This window comes from Symphalangus syndactylus, chromosome 9 (genome assembly GCF_028878055.3).
Source record: "Symphalangus syndactylus isolate Jambi chromosome 9, NHGRI_mSymSyn1-v2.1_pri, whole genome shotgun sequence".
In the NCBI taxonomy this organism is placed as follows: Eukaryota; Metazoa; Chordata; class Mammalia; order Primates; family Hylobatidae; genus Symphalangus; species Symphalangus syndactylus.
The window spans coordinates 92,207,858-92,228,366 of record NC_072431.2 but is presented as its reverse complement, the minus strand read 5'-3'; the positions used below and the strand labels follow the sequence as shown (position 1 = coordinate 92,228,366).

At 39.1% G+C, this 20,509-nt stretch overlaps 1 gene segment (V, D, J or C); it reads right to left on the bottom strand.

The window, feature by feature from the left end:
* The window catches only part of LOC129490013 (T cell receptor gamma constant 1-like), a 58,264-nt gene that overhangs the window by 6,125 nt on the left and 31,630 nt on the right, over positions 1 to 20,509 (bottom strand). Inside the window, 2 exon segments of the C gene segment in view lie at positions 4,193 to 4,226; positions 11,511 to 11,525. Coding sequence covers positions 4,193 to 4,226; positions 11,511 to 11,525 — 49 coding nt within the window.

Here is a 20,509-nt window from a genome sequence, read left to right as displayed (position 1 = left end):
ACTGTGGCCTTTCATCCAGGATAGGCTGCACAGTACTTATTATTGTGCTTATTTTACAGATGTTGAAAAGAGGATCAAGACATTAAACAACTTGGGAAAAGTCACAGCTCTCAAGTGTCAGATGCTGGATGAAAACCTAGCCTTTGTTTATTCTGCACATGCTGTGATGAGTGTGATTTTTAACTACCTCCTACCAATGCTTCCAATGTTCACGAACATATTTATTTTATTTTTTAATCTCTTTTGTTTCATCATAGCGAAGCATGTTTTCAAGGTGGATGGCAGGGGAAAGGGAAAGAAGATCAGATAACTTCAATGATCTCTCTACAGATGAGACTCTTTGGTCCTTTTCCTACTTCCATTTCCCATCCTTTGTAACTTCTGTTCTTTGGCCAAATAACACACATTCTCATGTTCCACAATTTTGTGTACTCCCACTCTTCGTTTAACTGATTCTGCGATGCACCATATTTATCTTATTATTTATCTTATTTCTCATATGGATAAATGTCAGATTTTTAAATTTTATTATTTGTCTTATTTCCCATATGAATAAATGTCAGGTTTTGTTGTTGTTGTTGTTGTTGTTGTTGTTGTTGTTGTTGTTTTTGAGACTGAGGCTTGCTCTGTCGTCCAGGTTGGAATGCAGTGGCGCAATCATGTGTCACTGCAGTCTCCACTTCCCAAGCTCAAGTGGTCCTCCCACCTCAGCCTCCCAAGTAGCTGGGACTTCAGGCATGCGCCGCCATGCCTGGCTAATATTTGTTTTTTGCAGAGACACAGTTCACCATGTTGACCAGGGTGGTCTCAAACTCCTGCACTCAAGTGATCTGCCTGCCTCAGCCTCCCAAAGTGCGGGGATTAGAGGTGTGAGCCACAACAATGCCTAGCCATTTTATTCACTTTTATTTTTAACAATACACAGTCATTTTGTGTGTGTGTGTGTGTGTGTGTGTGTGTGTGTGTGTGTGTGTGTGTTTGTTTGTTTGAGACGGAGTTTTGCTCTGTCGCCCAGGCTGGAGTGCAGTGGCGCAATCTTGGCTCACTGCAAGCTCCGCCTCCTGGGTTCACGCCATTCTCCGGCCTCAGCTTCCCAAGTGCTGGGACTATAGGCGCCTGCCACCACACCCGGCTAATTTTTTTGTGTTTTTAGGTGAGACGGGGTTTCACCGTGTTAGCGAGGATGGTCTCGATCTCTTGACCTTGTGATCCGCCCGCCTTGGCCTCCCAAAGTGCTAGGATTACAGGCGTGAGCCACGGCACCCGGCCACAGTCACTTGTTTTAATGAGAATCTACTTCCACATGTACGTACTGTCTATCAAGTTGACCATGTAGCTTCAATGTGTATACCACGCGCCGTCCTCCTAGTTAATATCTAACTTTATATAACATCTCAATTTCACATCTGCACCCTCCAAGTTTTGGGGTGCAGCAGTATTTACAGCTGTACTTCCAGATTATTCACCATGTCTTAAATTTAGAAACAAAAAGGCAACATTTCCAAAACTCCTTTTAAACATTTTTATTGATTACTTTCAGAAATACTCGCGTTAATCTTACCCAGGAATACACTTATCAAAATTTTATGTATTCCCCTACCTTTTTCTCCTACATTTGAGGATAAAATTGTAATCTGTGCTCCTTGCTAGGTAATCACAGGCCTTTTTCCTTCTCCTTTCCTTGGAGCTTTTGATCATCTGTATTTATTTAATGGTCTGACTGTGCTTGTGTATTTTAATTTAGGTCTTCTCAAATAGATTTTGGAAACAGGTGTCTTAAACAAATAACAAATAGTTTGTGCATTTAGCTTGTTTCTCTTTTGTCCCCAGGAGTTGATGGTTTTGTAAGGTCAAGCTCAAATAAGACACAAGGAATGGAGAATATGTTTGCAAATCCTAGCTCTGTGATAGGGACACCTACATACTAAATTTAGATAGAAAGTGCCAGAACTTAAAATGAGGCTTTTTTTCCCAAAATTTTTCTCACAACATGGGGAGGTGCCTTATGTATGGTACAGTCTTTGTGTAACCTCTCATATTTAAAAAAAGTTCTTCTAATACTCTGCTTTGATCCAGAAGGACTAACTGGACGAGATATCAACATGAAATGAACTCAATGAATGCTAGTCTTGGGAATAGCACTAGTAAAAGGAAAAATAAAAGGCAAAGAAATTTATCATGGATTTGGTCATTATTACTTGGGGTTAAGGCCCCTACAGTTTTTACTTCATACAAATGTAGAATAACAGAATAAATTGGAAAAAAGAATATCCTTTTATTTTGTGAGTGAATAATTGTTTCTTAGAATAAAATATTCAGGGACACCATCATAAGGAGATTCCAAAGTGGACACTTCGACCTGAGATGCCTTAGAAAGTTGCTCTGAGATAGATACTTTACATGCATGTGAAGCATCAAAACAAAAGTTTTAATGAAATATAAGGGCAACAAAGGCAATATTTCTCAACTGATACTGATATTGATATAATTTTTAACTTTGAAGGTATGATCCAGTTAAGAAATTAAATGTTATAGGTAGACATTTGACTGTTTTACCTGTATCCCTATAAATTTACATATTCAAGATTGGGGAGGGGAAAATACATATTTTCTTAAACTTGTATAAATTTTCCCTGGAAAATGAAAAATCACCTTGTATTCTGGTAGATCATATTTGAGATAATACGTAAAACATTCCAATTACTTTTAGAAGCAGGTACAATCAGTCTTTTAGAAATAGCATTTTACAAATAATGATACTTGTTCTGAAGTGAGCTGTTGAATAGATGGGGTTGATACGTTTATCTGTATTCCTGAGTGTGTAAAGACCTCTCATGGTTAGTAACTTGAATTCTGGAAGAGGAAATAATGTTTCTATCACCTACCAAGTGCCAGGCATTCTGGTAGGTAATTTCCATATTTAATTTCATTTAATCTTTACAACATCCACTTTAGATAAATAATTTCCATTATCTTCATTGTACAGATCAACTTGAAAACAGAAGTTTCAACTTTGTTCTGGTATTGAAAAATATTAAGGACATTTGAAAAGAATGTTTACGAAGTAGTGTGAAGTGAAAAAGCCAGATCTATTACTGTGTATCTAGTATGATTCCAACTTTGTAAAACAAACAAACAAAAAGCAGAGAAAAATGTTTAAATAGAAATATAACAAAATGATAATGTGATGAGGGTCAATATCAAATTATAATTTTTTGTTTATTTTTGTGTTTTCCAATTTTTCTATAATGAGCCAGCATTTTTATAATTTGAATAATTGGTAAATCAAAATACACTTCCTAAAAGGGAGTTACATAGAAAGTGCTAGCCCCAGGAGTCGAGAAACAAAGCCCATACCTTTTCCTGCGCTGCACTTTCCTGAAAAATCACTTCTCAGAAAATTACAAATTATGAATTTGATTACTACAATTCTCATTAAGTCATTTGGATAAAAAAGAATCGGAAGGTCACTTTTTAACTTATAAGTTCATTTTATCATAAGATCTCAACCACTAAGGAAATAAAAATATAAAACTGCTTTCATTTTTTACAATGCTTTATCAACTTTGTGAAAATTATCCGAAAACTTTCATTTCAGTGGATCTGACAGACTAAGACTATCTTTATGAGATGTTTTCTCTCATCCAGGCAAAATTACATCTTTAAACTTAAGCTAACAAATAATAAACAAATTCATTGGACTGATTTAAATAACAATAAATGCAGCCTATGTCACTTCTAAGTATGGTCACACCATGAAATATTTTGACATTTGATATTAATCATTCTTTGGTCAAATTATCAAATATTTCATCTTTCGGTGACCAGATGAGGAGGGTAGCTGATTTTGGGTTTTTTTTTTTAACTTTTTTCCATTGGTTATTTTTAGAATTGAAGAAATAAAATCTCTAAACTAAACTTGTTCACAAAACTTGCAACAGAGAGATACCAATGGAATATAAGGCCTCCATCCTTTAGAGATTTGCAGTTGGTCTAAGCTCCTTAGTAATATCTCCCATGCTAGGGCAGGAAAAGTTCTGACTCCTAAGTCATGAACCAAGTCACCCGACCTCTCTGGAGATTTCACCACGATTAGTGACCAAACCAAGAGGGAATCCTAGAATTCTGAGCCAGCTTCTGCCTGCCAGCCTCCCATCCCTTCTTTACATTGCAAAATTTAAAGAAAACTTACCTGTAATGATGAGCTTTGTTCCGGGACCAAATACCTTGATTTTTTTGCCCAACTCTTGCCCACCACCTGAGAAGCCTTTATAAGAATCTCCCTTTGTGTTTGTCCTAAAATTGTGCCAACATTTTTTTCAATATTTACATAAATACATAAAAATTGGCCATGCTGATATTAAGTCAAGACAAAGGTCAAATAAAACCACAATAGACCCGAATGTAATCAGGAATTTAAGAACTGACCTCACAGTGCCCTGGGCACTTTGGGTTATGTACATTCTCTCCTTGTATCACATACATTGAAGTGTCTGATTTTACCGTTTCTCATGATTTTGCCGAATCTTCTAAATCTTCCCTAAACAGTTTTCATGTATACACTTTGTCTCAAGTGTGATTTAGAGTTAATATTTCCTTAATTTTCAAAGAGAGACAATAATAGGATTCTTATGTTTGACATTTAATAGATATTCAATATGATTTATAGGTATTTTGTGATTCATATGTATGGAGGGATGGGTATCTAGATTGATTCTAAAGTAACTTCTTTTTGGCCAGGCACAGTGGCTCATGCCTGTAATCCTAGCACTTTGGGAGGCTGAGGCAGGCGTATCACTTGAGCTCAGGAGTTGAAAACCAGCTTGGCCAACATGGTGAAACCCCATCTCTACTAAAAATACAAAAAAAAAAAAAAATTAGCCGGGCGTAGTGGCGGGGGCCTGTAATCTAAGCTACGCAGGAGGCCGAGCAGAAGAATCTCTTGAACCTGGGAAGCAGAGGTTCCAGTGAACAGAGATGATGCCACTGCATTCTAGCTGGGTGACAGAGCTAGACTCCATCTCAAAAAAATAAAAATAAAAATAAATAAAGTAACTTCTTTTTAGAATCCAGTTCTCATTGATAGAATACCAGATGAATTGTTACAAAATATGAATTCCTAATGATGACTCATTGCTGAAAGACTGCTCCTTTTGACTTGAAAATATGCATACAGTTTCATTAAATTAAATCCTGTGCTACTCATCAGAGAATCCAAGGCACCTCTGAGTTATGCAACTTAGCACTGCAATATAGCACAGCTGCGATAGCTCCTTCATCAGTTTCAACATATCTAGCAAATTTGATGCCAATACAGAAAGACAACTGAGTAGAATGATGTCAAAATGACTCATTCTATATAAATACCCTAAAAATTATATTTTGAGTGTTTAATAAATGCATATTCAATATAACTTTTTGGAGGAGAGAGAGGTCATTTCAGTGCCGTAATTAGAAGTAGAAGAATTGTATTAATACACAAATAGCAATACAAACTGGGAGTCGTTACTAGAAAAATAGTCACTAAAGAGTCCATTCATAGGGTCAAGCCACAGAAGAGGAAATATTCAAAGTATAAAAATATGACTTAATATTTCTAAATATCACATAAGGGTCCAGACCAGGCACTTTGGAATAGACAGGCTTAGATAGATCCCAAATTTTGCCACAGTGACTAGTCATGTGACTTTAAGAAAGTGACTGATCTTCTCCAGGCCTCAGTTTCCTCATCTGAGAAATGGGACTAAGAGGATCCCCTACATAGGTCTGATGAGGAAGGAGATAAAGCACTGAAAATATTTAGCATGGTGTCTGGCTCTCAATAAACTTTACTAATATTAATTTTCTCCTTAAAAGGACAATATCGGGTCATTGTATGAGATCCTCCTGCCAAACACAATACATAGATCTTATAAGCAATAACTGCTATACAAATTAAGAAAGAAAACGAGCTCATGAACCCAAGATCTTCTGCTTCTTCAGCAGCCACAGGCCAAAGAACGTGGACAGGGCCCAACCAAGCCAGAATCTAGAATACTTATGTGCCAGACTGGCAGCTTTTGAGTGTTGAGACTGTGTCTTCTTTGCCCTTTTATCTCCAGCATCCAGAACAAAAACTGTTTTTAATAAATATTTGCTGAGAGGATGAATGAACAAATGAAGATGTAAAATGATGAAGACTCTTTTCATTGACCTTGGAGCTGACATGGCTGGTTGAACTTACAAATTCTATTAAACTGGACCATTTCCAGGTGATGTAACAGGAGTCCCAACTGCATAAATTTTGACTGACTTCAGCCTCCCTCAAAGAAACTAGAGCACTAATAAGTGGGATGTATTGACCTTCTATAGTAATTTACTATAAGAAGTAATTTTTTTCTGTACTATTTCTCAGGATGAGATCAAAATCAATAACATGGATTTGGCATACTAGTAGAAGAAGGGAGCACTATATTATATCTCAAAATACAGAGAAGAAGTAATTAATAAAACTCCATTTTTATGTCTCTCACTTAAAAGACCTACAAAAAAGTAACTTGGACTGAGGACTTACACCAATGTACAGACATGGTCCTCAAAACATTTTAATTTCTCGCCAGTCTACCTTTTGTGTGTGTGTGTGTGTGTGTATTCTAAAAGTAGAATTTTAATCTGCTTACAGACAGGGAAGGGAAGATATCATGTACAAAATCATTTTGTTTCCATATTCAGCTAACCTGCAAAATTGCTGTTCGTATACTGAGGCCAGGAATGTGACATATTCAGATAAGGTTGATCATTTTTTTCTAAAAAGCATCTATCAGTTTTTCATTACTGGGATAAAAAATAGAAAAAAAAGTTACTTACCAGGTGAAGTTACTATGAGCTTAGTCCCTTTAGCAAATATCTTGAACCAACCAGTGGTATCACACTGGTCTAAGCTTCTACAAAAATCTCAGCCTTCTGATCCTCATGACATGACTAGCAATCCAACAACTTTGAACTAGCAATTTCATCTTTTGGCTTTTTTGGAAGTCCTTGAATATAGGTTTTGTGACATGTGATAGTTTGTAATTTTTCCTCATAAATTGCCTGTTTTCTTCTAAGGCAGTAATTCTTTTTTTTTTTTTTTTTTGAGACGGAGTCTCGCTCTGTCGCCCAGGCTGGAGTGCACTGGCGCAATCTCGGCTCACTGCAAGCTCCGCCTCCCGAGTTCATGCCATTCTCCTGCCTCAGCCTCTCTGAGTAGCTGGGACTACAGGCACCCGCCACCACGCCCGGCTAATTTTTTTGTATTTTTTAGTAGAGACAGGGTTTCACCGTGGTCTCGATCTCCTGACCTCGTGATCCGCCCTAAGGCAGTAATTCTTGAAAAGCACCAACAGAAAAGGGAAATGGAAAAAAAAAAAAAGCAGGTAGAGAAAATAGCAGGCTTAATGGGTCAACCCACTACTTTTCTAAATTACCAGGAAAAGTGTTCAGAGAATTGTCTTTTTTTTTTTTTTTTTTAAATTTCCAGGTGTTCAATTGTATTGAAACTGCTTTGAGATTACATCAAAGGAAAAGCCCTTCTGTTCCCACAAACACCAGGGCCTCTCTGTTAGCAATTTGGGAAGATACTTCTGAAAGGAGGAAGCTCTTTAGTAACTGAAAATGCAAATGTGTCAACGCAGATATACTTGAGAAATTTGAGCAAAGGTCTCCACTTTCAAAAAGCCACTTTTATCATTTGGCAACACGATGCTTTACTAAGGCAATGCCAAATGAAAAAATGTGCTCTGCAATGACTTATTATTTCTCCTGGAATAACAGAAGAAATTTGTAGAATTCTATCTCCCATGAAATAATAGATTCTTTAATTATACTGAGGCATGACCAAAAAAAAAAATCCAGTTATCTAATATGTTGAAAAATCTGCCATCTTAAGCCGGGGTCAGCTGTGTGATCTCCTGAGTACAGATGAGGTGTTCAGTTGCAAGCACTGAGGAGGACAAGCCTTGACGACCTCCATGTCCACTCCAGATCCACCCTGCTCCAGCCTAAGTCCCATCTTCATTCATGAAGGTATAAATGAGGTCACAGAGGGCACCTGTCCATACACAGCAGCTCACAGCCCCAAATCTAATGGAGAGGACAATGGGGCTGGGTGAAAATTATGTTTGGAAAGGCTTTCTTTTTAATAGAAAATTCAAAATTGTTATGTGGCACTGTCAATGACCCTTTACACCTGTGATAGATGGAATGACACCCACTCAATCTCTTTTTGTCCCCTGGCCTTCCTTATTCCAGGACCATGAGGGGAAGCATCAGAAGTATTAGCAGCTGTCAATATTTCAAGAGCCATGAAGGATTTAAGTGATAAAATGTGTAAAAGTAATGAATTATAAAATCTTTTATTATATTTACCAAAAAAATACAAGAATGATACAAAGAACACAGTATTTAGTTTTCCTAAGGACATAAAATAAAACCCAAATAAATGGAGAAACATACATTGATGAATAAAAAGCTTCTATCTTAAAGAGGCCAATACATCTTAAATTCATCTATAAATTTCCAGCAATTCCAGTCAGAATTACTACGACATGCTATTGTTGTTCTAGGGTGTGAGGTTTAATGTTAGGCTAGATAAGTTGATTTTAAATTCTATAGGGATGAATAAACATGAGATGATTGAAAAAGAATTTTCTGAAAAATGGTACAGTGAATAGACATTTGGCTTAGTAGATCTTAATTCTTATCACAAAGCTACTGAGATAATATGATAATGATGTAAGAATAATGAAACAGGCAAATAAAACAGAAATTCTCCAGAAAACGTGTCAAATATACGTGCGTATTTAAAACACGCTGCAGCATTTTTAAATTGAAAGGAAATGATGGATTGTTTGGAAATGGGCATTAGGAAAATAATTACCTGAGAAAATAAAAATATCACTCTACCTCATTCCAGATAACACAGGGTCCAAATAGATTAAAATTAAAATTACAAAGCTACACTTGGCCAGAAGGGACATATAGGAGATTAATTGTATCCATTGAGTAAAGGGGCATGGGATGGAAATGGGGTAGGAGAAACTTAACACATTAATTTTTAAGAAGTAAGCATGTGGAAAATTTTCTATTTTTATAGTATTTTCAAATAAATGCTTTTGAAAGAAGAATAGACAATGAGGACTTGCTAAAAAATTTAGAGAGGAAAGTCACATGATCACATTTGCTCTTTAGGAAGATAAATCTGCAAGCAGAAAGGAAGGGGCGCTCCCCAGGACAGCAATTTGGGTGAAGCAGATGGTTTTATATGGGGTCGCCATAAGCCAATAAGAGGCAACCAGGACCTGCATTGTTGCAGTGATGGTGGAGATGGACAGAGTGGCTGGAGCAATAAACATTACCAAGTTTACTCGAGTTTTTAAAAGATTCTTGTGAAATAAATTATTATCTCAGGAAGTTGGGAATGAAGAAAAAGACACTTTAAAATTGGAAAACCCAGGTTCAGATTCCAGTTCTTCCACTCCTGGTGATGTGCCCTTGGGCACACACACTTCTCAGAGCCTGGGTTTCCTCGTCTTTTAAACGCAGAGGATTAGACCTATTTCCCAGGACTTTTGTATGACATTTATAATCGAGCCTCGGACACAGTAGGTGCTAAAAACTGAGTAATTTTCTCTTATCATTTATGCAATAATTCAGACAGAGAGACTTCACTTCATAAGGTAGAATGGAAACATCTTATTTCTGTGTCCTTTTATCTGAAAATTGTAAGTTATTGTTACTTCGTAGTGTCAATTACCCTTTGCACCTGTCATAGATGGGATGATGCCCATTCAATCCCTTTTTGTCCTCTGCTTTTCCTTATTCCAGGACCATGTGGGGAAGTATCAGAAGTCTTAGAAGCTGTCTACATTTCAACAGCCATGAAAGATTTAAGTAATAAAATGTAAGAAAGTAAGTAATGAATTATAACATCTTTATTAAGTTTACAAAAAAAAGAACTATATAAAGACCATAATGTTCAGTTTTACTAAAGGTGTAAAATGAAACCTAAATGAATGTGTATAAAGATGAGCAGTTTTGCCTCTAACCCTATGTTTTGGAACACACACATCCCCCCCCCGCCACATTTGTCATGTCGTGAGTTAACAAACTGAGGCAACTTAAATCCTGCTTCCAAGAAGATGGGTTATGAATGAACAAATATATAAATAACAAGTAAGTCAAGTGAGGTAAAGCACAAACTGGCACTGCATTGCTTGAAGTTTTGCATCACTTTTTCAAGTTTGATGATAATAACTTTCATAGAGAACAGCTTCAACCAAATTTGTTAGACCATCAAAAGATATGAAGATAAAGCTCACATTTCACTTCAGGGTTTGGTTGCCAACATGAGCCAAAATAATAATTTGCACCTTTTTTCACATTGGTTTATCTTTTAGAAATTTTAATGGATCTTAATTAAATCAGGTACAGAAGTAAGTTAAGACACTTCCGAGAGAGACCACTGTCTGAAGCTAAATAAACACATTATCTGACATGTACAAGAGATAAAAAATCACATACTGACAATCTGTGGACCACTAACTTTCACAAATTAGCATAATTTGATTTCACATATGTCATCACTTAGATAATATCAGATATGTTACAATATAGTCCAGTGGATCTTCACTTGTTTCTAAAAAAGCCGGGGCAGTGTTTGGGAGAGGCCAGGTCACTGCACTTTCAAGCAGATTCTCCCTTTTCGCAATTGTGCCACCTGTCTTCATTCTTAACCTGATGATTTAGTCTTTTAGGGTTTCTTTTGCACTTGGGGTATTTAACATGCCACTATGCATATTGTAGATTTATAGATACTTTTCAACTGATACTGCTCCCACAGGCAAACATGCCTGGTGAAACACTTGTTTCTTTTTGGCAAACAAGAAATGTTTGCATAAAAGACTCCTGTCTGGAAGAATGTCTTGAGAAATTACTATTCTACTCTAAGCCCCAAATCTCCTTTTCACTTACCTTCCTCCTGCTCCGGGATGACAATCCATGGGCCTGTGCTTTCTGATAGTGAAAGAGAAGAAAATTCATAAATATAGTGTCTACCGTGAGTCAGGCACTAACTATGCATTTATCTCTTTCTGCTTTACCGTATAAATGGTTATTACCATCAAAAGTCATGTGAGGAAACAGAATTAGGGAGTTCGAACTGAGCCAGGATTTCAGTTCAAGTTTTCCAGATCCCAAACCCTGTTCATCAATTACTTCACAGTTGGAGAGATATGTGTGGAAGGAACGCAGTTCCCAGGTGTAGTCTAGGTCTGTATAATGTAGAGAATCTGTATCTCAAATGGCCATGTAGAGGATGCTGGGTATTGCTTTCTAGGAATCACAGAACATATCAAATAAAATAAAAAGCAGATGAAATGGTTGATTTGCATATTCTAAAAGGCAATGAGTAGTCAGTGCCAATACCTAGCAAAATAATCTGTGAGGAGTGGGGCTAGTTGAATCTGAATATCAAATCATATCTCACAATTTACTTTCTTTTTATTTGTCTTTCCGTGACACCAGGAGATTATAGCATCCATGGGGCCATTTGGGCCATGCACTTCAGAATGACAATCATTGCTGTCACGGCTGGCCTATTGCCCTGCACATGTCAGGGGCAACACAAAGAGTTTCTAAACCTGCAGTAAGTTAGAGAGAAGACTGGGTGTTCTCTGCACTGGGTCTGTAGTGTTTCGGTCGGGGGCTCTGTTGAGACAGCCTACTCCAGTCTCAGATTGGACCACACAGGGCTGAGCCTGGTTTGTGGGTGTCTTTCTGGCAGGTGAAACCATAGTTTCCAGAGCTCCTGTAACCTCCCTTCAGATCTTATATCACAGGAAACTCAGTAATAGTTGGGTCTCTGCACTCTTCTCTCATTACTAGGAGAAACAAAAAACACAGATGTCAACAAAACACTATCTGCTTGAGAAAACACCCTTGCCATTGCATCAGATGATACAATATACTGTTGCCATTTACTGCAATAGGAAATTCTGGGGAGGAAAATAATACATGCTCGGAGATTGGAGGAAGGGACTGGAATTGGAATCAATAATTTTTTTGGCTACTTGTCAGACATCCAAAAAGAGAGGTACTGAGCTATAATGTAATGGTATAGTTATGGTTGCTACTATTGTTCTTGCTGTTTTCTAGGTGTGGCTGTTAAGGCCTTGGACATGAACAAGTCCTAGGTCACTCTAAGAAGGCAGAAAGCAGGCCAGGCCTATCCAATTTGAACCAAGTGCGTGGCCAGCCAGTTGGGATTGGTTCCAGGTTTCAGAGTGAAGAGTAGGAAATTCCAGCCTTGGTTCAGCAGATCCTTCTATTATAAGAATTTACTAATCTAGTCAGAAAAAAAGCTAATCTCTATTTCCCACATGCCCATATGTGTGATGGGCATACCAGGGAAGCTGCTCTGATTAGTAGGGATTTCAGAACAGTTAGGAAGCTATAGAAACAAAGGGCAGTAAATAGCTATGGGAAGACAACATGGGTAGATGGAGTGTGAAGTCCATCCCTGCTGACCTTTGTCCTCTTCTCAGCAGTGTGGTAGTTACATGTTTGGCCTATATCAGACTTGACTGGGGCCTAGGGGTACCACTGAGGAAGATGACACATAGTTGTCACAGTTTCCTTTTGAAAGAAATGTGATTCTGCTGAAAGAAGTTCAACACAGACCATGAGAGAGGCAGGAAGGCGCCCTGGACTGAGAATCTGAAATGCAAGAGTATGGCCCTACCTCAGTGGTTAAAACTAGCTTGAGACAAGTCGCTTGCTGTCTCTGTGCCCCCAGCTTCCTCATTTGAAGTGGGGACATTGGGCTAAATATGTTCCAAGGGCCCTCCCTGTTCAAACAGCCTATGAACCAATGAACAAGAGCATTAAGGAGTCTGTTGTGGTTGCAGGAGTATGAAGCAGTCAGGGGGTGGTCATAGGAAGATTTTCTTACAGGTCCCTTCTGACTCTGTGACATTGTGAGATCCCAGCAGGCACAGTAGTAAGTGGCTTCATCCGACTTGGCAACATTGTTAATGATCAGGTAAAAGATACCATCATATTTATCATCTGCCTCCAAGCGGGGATTGGGCCTGTCTTGCTTGTAATTTTTGGCTGAGCCATAAAGGATTCGTTTCAGGGGCTCGCCTTCTTTTTGTTGATAGCAGTACACAATGGTGTCCTCAAGGGGAACCCCAGACAGCTTGCACCTTATGTGCACCGTTCTGTCTTGTCTGCGTGTGGAGAAGAGTTGATCCTAAGATAGTCTCATTTTGGTGTCTCCATCTGAAAAACAAGGAAGAGAAATGAGAGGCACTGAAAACAGTTGACTGTGGACACAAAAATTATGAAAGGACAAGAAAGGAGTGAAGTCAACCTACAAACCCAAGCCAAAGACAAGAAAAACCCATGAGGCTGACATTGCCAGTGGCTAGTCAGAGTAGATGCTACAAGGGAGCACAGATTAGGACTGAAGATGTAGTGGCAGCTGTTGCTCTGCGATAGGGAGGGAAAGGTTTATTTTAGAACCAATGAAAGTCCTTCACAGGGAGATCTGTTGCAGTGGTATTTGTCATGTTCTGGTGTAAAGAAACCATCAAATCCAAGAAGATCTCATGAAAACACTTCTGTTATAATAAGTCAATGTTAACTTCCCCTTTGGAGTAATTCCCTCCTGTTGTTTTTTTAAGTGTTACTTTAAATAAGTCTATCTTTGACCTCTTTCTCCACTCCTGTTTTAGCCATATTTTGTCAGAGTTGTGGGTAGCTATGCATTATCATGAGTATTGGAGGAAAAGTATAATCACTGTGTATAGTAACAAATGATACTATAATTTCACAACCTTTTGCAGTACTATGTACATTTTATAGATTGGAAGTGTCCCTAAACTTCACAGTGTGATAAATATTAACAATTCATGTAGTTATTGCCTTAGACACTGTGATATTATACTCTATTGTGACTGAAGCAAAATTTTGGAGGAAAAAATCTTTTTGGTTTATTACCCTCCTCTCTTTTCCCATACATAATTTTTAGTTTTTCAGAATTAAAGTTATAATTTACGGTTGTTTGGGGGACAATATAAGATGTTATTTTTATTTATTTATTTATTTAGAGACAGAGTCTAGCTCTGTCACCCAGGCTGGAATGCAGTGGCACCATCATAGCTCACTGCAGCCTCGAATTCCTGGGCTCAACTGATCCTCCCACCTTAGCCTTCCAGATAGCTAGGGCTTCAAGTGACTACTTCCACAGCCAGCTAATTTTTGTGTGTTTTTTAGAGACAGGGTCTCACTATGTTGCCTGAACTGGTTTCAAACTCCTGGCCTCAAGCGATCCTTCCACCCTGGCCTGGAATCCTCACACCTGGGATTACGGGTGTGAGCCACCGCGCCTGGCCTGTTTTTACGTTTCTAAGCATCGCTATTTTAGCTGAAATAGCTCAGCGATTTAGTCATAAGGGAAAGGACACAAAGGAAATGATTTGTTGAGCACTATGTCAGAAGCTTTCATATATGGAGGCTCATTTAGACCTCAGCAACTCTATGAGGTGACTAATGTTAGCCCCACCTGAAGCTGGATAAACAGAATGAAAAGGCATTAAGAACTTTCCTAGATCGCACTGTCAGTAAGTGGTCCAGCAGAAATTTGAAACCAGGTCTATGTCACTCAAAAGACCTTGTATTTTCCAGCGCTCTTTCATTCATTCAAAGTCAAGAAACCAGCCCAAAAGGCAGTCCAGGCTCCAGAGGGGTGAGGCTGGATGATAAAGTTTCTCATTGAAAGAAGCATCAGAAGTCGGGCCCTTGGGCTTCTCCTCAGACTTTGCTCAGGACACATGCACCAGAGAAAAGCACTCTGCGGCCGGCAGCCAGGTGCCTCTAGGAGGCAGAAAAGAGGAGGTGTGTGTTTTCACAGGTGCAGCGGCCGTGGGAGGTGTTTTTGTTCGGTTACAGTGGAGCGTTTTGATAAAGTGTGTCCCAGCAGGCACAGTAATATATCCCTGCATCCTCCTCGGCAACTCGGTGTATTCTTAGGCTGGAGGACAAGTCACTTTGCCATTTCCTTGCTTCATATCTTTCCTCACTAACACCTTGTTCATGGACAACATTTTCATTTGAGGAGATATACAGAATTCGCTTTAGGGGCCGGTCTGGCTTCTGGTGGTACCAGTGTATACATACATTCTTCTTAAAGGTACTGAATTGTATCTGGCATTCAAGAAATGCTGTTATTTCCTTTTTTCTTGGTGACAGATGTTACAAGTTGTGTTATGAGATTGTCTCCACTTGTATCTGAAAGAAAAGCCAAAAATTTTGAAATTTTTCAATATGAAATGTTGATGTCGATTAAGATAGTATGTTTGTTCTCTATTAAGAGAAAGCTTGGGTGTGGAGTTTACATTTTCTTCCTGAAGAACTCAAGGTAATGGTGGAATTTGTCAGCTTAGCTTGAATGACCATGTGGCTTTGTTCCACCTGAAAATAGTGTGATTTAAATGTCCACGCTTAGGTTGATTCATGTCTTTGTTATTGTGAACAGTGCTGCAATGAACACACACATGTATGTGTCTTTATAACAGAATGATTTATATTCCTTTGGATATATACTCAGTAATGGGATTGATGGGGATACCATGCAATACTATGCAGCCATAAAAAGGACAAAATCATGTCCTTTACAGGGACATGGTTGGAACTGGAGGCCATTATCCTTAGCAAACTAACACAGGAGCAGGAAACCAAATACCACATGTTCTCACTTATAAGTGGGAGCTGAATAATGGGAGCACATTGACACATAGAGGGGAACAACACATACTGGGGCCTATCAGAGGGTGGAGAGTGGGAGAAGGGAGAGGATCAGGAAAAATAATGAATGGGTACCAGGTTTAGTACCTGGGTGACGAAATAATCTGTACAACAAACCCCCATGACACAAGTTTACCTATATAACAAACCTGCACATGTACCCCTGAACTTAAAATAAAAGTAAAAATTAAAAATAAATAAATGTTCACATTTTCTGTGCCTCCCTTCCAATGAGCGAGATGTCCCTTGGGTAAAGCAACTCACACGTCCACAGGGAGGCCACTAGGATGCCCAGTAGCAGAAGCAGCATTCTGCAAGCTCTTGTCCAGAGAGGCGGCTGAATACGGGGTATTCTAATCACAGAGAAAATCTGAGGTCTGAGATGGCAAGAGGAAGTGCATTCTGCACACGGCTAAGACCCCCAGACTGCAGGGGAAGGGACCCATGCTACTTTACTCAAACATCCTGTGAAACTGGTTTTCTAACTCAGTGTATCAACAGATTTCTCATTGCTGTGTGATTTTTACTATCTGAAGATGTTTGTGTAAAGAACCATTTTCTTGCTAAAAGATAAACATTCTTTATTGGTCTAAAACAGAGAGGGAGAGAGAAAGAGAGAAACCCTAAAGTCTGCCTTTGAGGTGCTTCAGGGGCAAGTGTTCTAACACGGTTGCTCCTCACTGCACATCATCACCTAGATCCACTTAGCTGTGGATCTAGGCTAAGAGAAGAGCTAACTCACGTATGACCCAGATTTATCCTGTAGACAGCCCAGCCAGAGCAAACTTATTTCAGATTCTCTCACTTTTGAATGTTACCATTAAATGGGAATCTTACAGAGGCTGTGTCCTTGAAGTAAAACAAAACAAAACATTTTTAATACATTTAAAAAATAAGGGCAGTTGTTGTTTCCTATAATAAGACAAGTGTAGATTCAGTAGGGGTCATAAAGAAATGCAGAGGAGAAAACAGTCACTTTTTGTCCCCACCAACCAGAGGCAACTACTATTAACAGTTTGGTGTATTCCCTTACAGGCTAATATCTGCTCATCTTTTTCATTGGCTTCACATAGATATAAGATGTGTGCTCGATTTTAAGCTCTGTCTTTACAACTTAAGGTAACATCAGGAATATTTTTCTGCTCTGTGGTTACTTTCTTATCGTGTTCTGATACTTAGCACGATTCCCTGGTTCAGCACCACACTGACCATCAGATCACATAGGGGTCTGCAGATTTTATTTATTTTACATGGCCAGTCCCACGAATTACAGGAACAGAAAAACAAGAAATTATTATTTAATTGATCTCTTAGGTTTTGAACTTCTATGAGGTTCCTCTTGCTCATTTAGTATCTAGTTAATGAAAGTAACTTATCTGCCTTCCTTTTCTTAACATCACTTCCTCACTCTCCTACTATTCTTCCTGTATCTCCCAAACAAGCTAGCTGTCCTCAAAGCCTGAGGCTCACTTCCTGGGGGAACTCAAACTAAGACCAGTTGGCTGTGTCCCTTTCAATACAGATGCCCTCCCTGTTGTTATAACAGTTCCATGTCCCTCCATACTTAAGAGTAGCAAGGACTTTTGTGTTGCAATAGCCCATTTGAGTAGTTACGACAGAGAATATGTTGTCCACCAACATAGAATATATTTATCATTGGGTCCTTTACAAAAATAGTTTGCCAACTCCTGTTTTAGAGCAATTAAAATGTAAGATTTAAAGGACAATGTTTTACCTTCATTTATTCTATTTCCAGTGCTAATCATTTCTTTGTGTGAATTGGAGATTTTGACCCATATCATTTTTTTTCCCTGAATAACTTCTTCTAACATCTCTTGTGAAGTGCATCTGCTGGCAATGAATTCTCTCAGTTTTTATGTTGTCTGAAGCTGTCTTTATGCCAAGTGACAGTTTTTTCATTCAACACTTTGAAGATTTCACTCCAATATCTTCTTGCTTGCATGGTTTCAGATGGAAAATCTGCTTTTTTTCCTCTAGCTACCTTCAAGAGTTTCTCTTTATTTTTGGTTTTCAACAGTTTAAATCTAATACATCTAGGTATTTTGTTTTGTTTTTAATATTTATCCTGGTTGGTGTTTTCTTAGCTTTTTGGTTCTACGGTTTGGTGTCTATCACTACATTTGGAATACTCTCAGCCATTATTTTTTCAAATATTTCTTCTGCTCCTTTGTCTCTTTTGTTTCCTGGATTCTGATTACAAATATGTTTGAAAATATGATATTGTCTACAGTTCTGTTCTTCCATGAAGATATGCTTTCTCTCCTATTCTTTCTTTCTCATCTCATTCCATTGCAGTTTGGGTCATATCTAGTGGCCTATCTTTATGTTAACCAAGTCTTTCCTTATCTCCATGGGATCTACTGGTGAGCCCTTCAAAGGCATTCTTGATTGCTATTACTGTGTTTTTTTTATGTCTTGCATTTTCATTTGAATTTTTTATGTAATTGCTGTCTCTTTGCTGAAATTCTCTGTCTGATCTTGCATGTTGTCTACCTTTTCCATTAGAGCCTTTAACATACTCATCAGTTATTTTAAATTCCCTGCCTGACAGCTCAATCATCTGAGTCATATCAGAGTCTGATGCATATGATTGCTTTGTGGCTTCAAGACTGTGTTCCTTCTTGTTTTAGGGTAAGGTACTTAGATTTTTTTATTGAAAGGGGACTATGTTGTATAACACAGTAGATACTGAGATAATTATATTTGATGCTAAAAAATGCCTACATTGGCCAGGCACGCTGGCTCATGCCTGTAATCGCAGCACTTTGGGAGGCTGAGGTGGGCAGATCACCAGGTCAAGTGATCGACATCATCCTGGCCAACATGGTGAAACCCTGTTTCTACTAAAAATACAAAGATAAGCCAGGCATGGTGATGCACACCTGTAGTCCCAGCTACTCGGGAGGCTGAGGCAGGAGAATCACTTGAACTTGGGAGGCAGAGGTTGCAGTGAGCTGAGATCAGCCACTGCACTCTAGCCTGGGCAACAGAGCAAGACTCCGTCTCAAAAAAAAAAAGAAAAAAGGAAAAAAAATGCCTACATCTTTCTTTCTGCCAGACCTTTAGTGTGGGAGTTTGTGTTAATCTAGTTAGGAGTTAGACCGGGTTAGAAGTTTGTTGTTGCTACTAAGTTATCTGGATTGGAGTTTGTTCTTCATAGGCCAGAAGAGACTTTAGATTTCTCTAATCATCCCTTGTTCTTGGCTTTGAGCCTTCCCTTTGTTCTGCTCCCCAGAGACAGTCTGTCTTTTGAAGCTCTCTTCACTGCATTCTACTGTTGCTTTTGCTCAAGATAGTATGGTGGTGAGAGGTGAGGAAGGGAGACATTCTCTGCTATTTTCATTCAGCTTCTGTCTTAAACAGACAGGGTCAAACTGGACTTGAGAATGTACCTTCACAACCGTTGCTGCTCCTATTCCAGAGGTGGTACATTTCCAGTCATAGGAGGCACCCACCAGTGTCCTTGGGCTATGGTTTTGACACCCACCCTTCTACAAATTAAAAGTTGTTATTCTGTGGAGATAGGGATAAAGTATTGGGCAGAGTTGGTGGTGGCCTCCTTTTCCCTCCCTCAACTAAAATGAAATTCCATGGAAACCTTCTCTTGCAGATTAAGTCCTTCTTCTACAGTGGAGAGGAGGTGGGGTAGGTCTGGGTGAATTTCGACAGTGGCTACTGTTCCCCTCCTACAGCCAGTACCAAAAGGGGAGCTTTCTCTGGATTCTCCATGCTCTTCCCTGCAAGAGCCTGCACAGGGTTCCTGGAGAAAAAGCCTAAAAGATGGTGGGAAATTCCCTAAATCTGTGGCCCCCAAGGGCTCACACTCTCCCACTAGTCTGCACTCAGCCTTTATAATTTCACTAAAATGTCTAGTTTAATCTGCTATCAGTTTTCTTTCTAGCCGTAGAGACCACATATTAGATGCCATTTTTACCTCCTCTCTCAGAGTCAGGACACAGCATGGTTACAAGGACAGATGCTGAAGCCAGAACCCCAGCCCCTCCCCACCCCAGTTAGGAACTCTGTGACCACAAAGTAAATCACATCGTTCTACCTCTGTTTCCTTCCCTGTAAGACGAGAATTGCGACAGACCAATGTGAAAAGATGGCCCAAGGATGAGATGAGTTACATGTAAAGGATTTAGAGCAGTGCCCAAGAGGGAGCAGAGTACCCTGAATAAACAGATGCTGTGATCACAGGCAGAAGCCGGGAGGAGGATCCATCCTGGTGGGTATCCACCTTGTTGGTGGATCATCTAATGCCCCCTCCCTTCCCTAAGAGGATCTGAGACCTGTGCAAAGGAAGTGTGCTGGCTGGACTGTAGCAGGATCCCGCAGAGTGGAATGAGCCTGAGGAGAGGGCAGGAGCTTCATTCCACACTCACCCCCAACATGAGTGGAGCAAATGAATACTAACTTCTTCAAGGTCACAGGACACAGCTGAGGAAACGTGGGCATTTGGGGTTTAAGAAGGTATTTTATCTTTCAAATTATTTCATATTAAAGTGGAAAAAAATGAAGATGACATTGCGAAAGTATTGCAATGGTTATATAAGATGTGTAAGATACCGAGCATGTTTCCTGCCGCTCAGTGATTCCCTCTTTGAGTCTGGATCGTATAAACTTCCAGGTAGTCCCTGGACCGTAAGCACAGAGTACACTG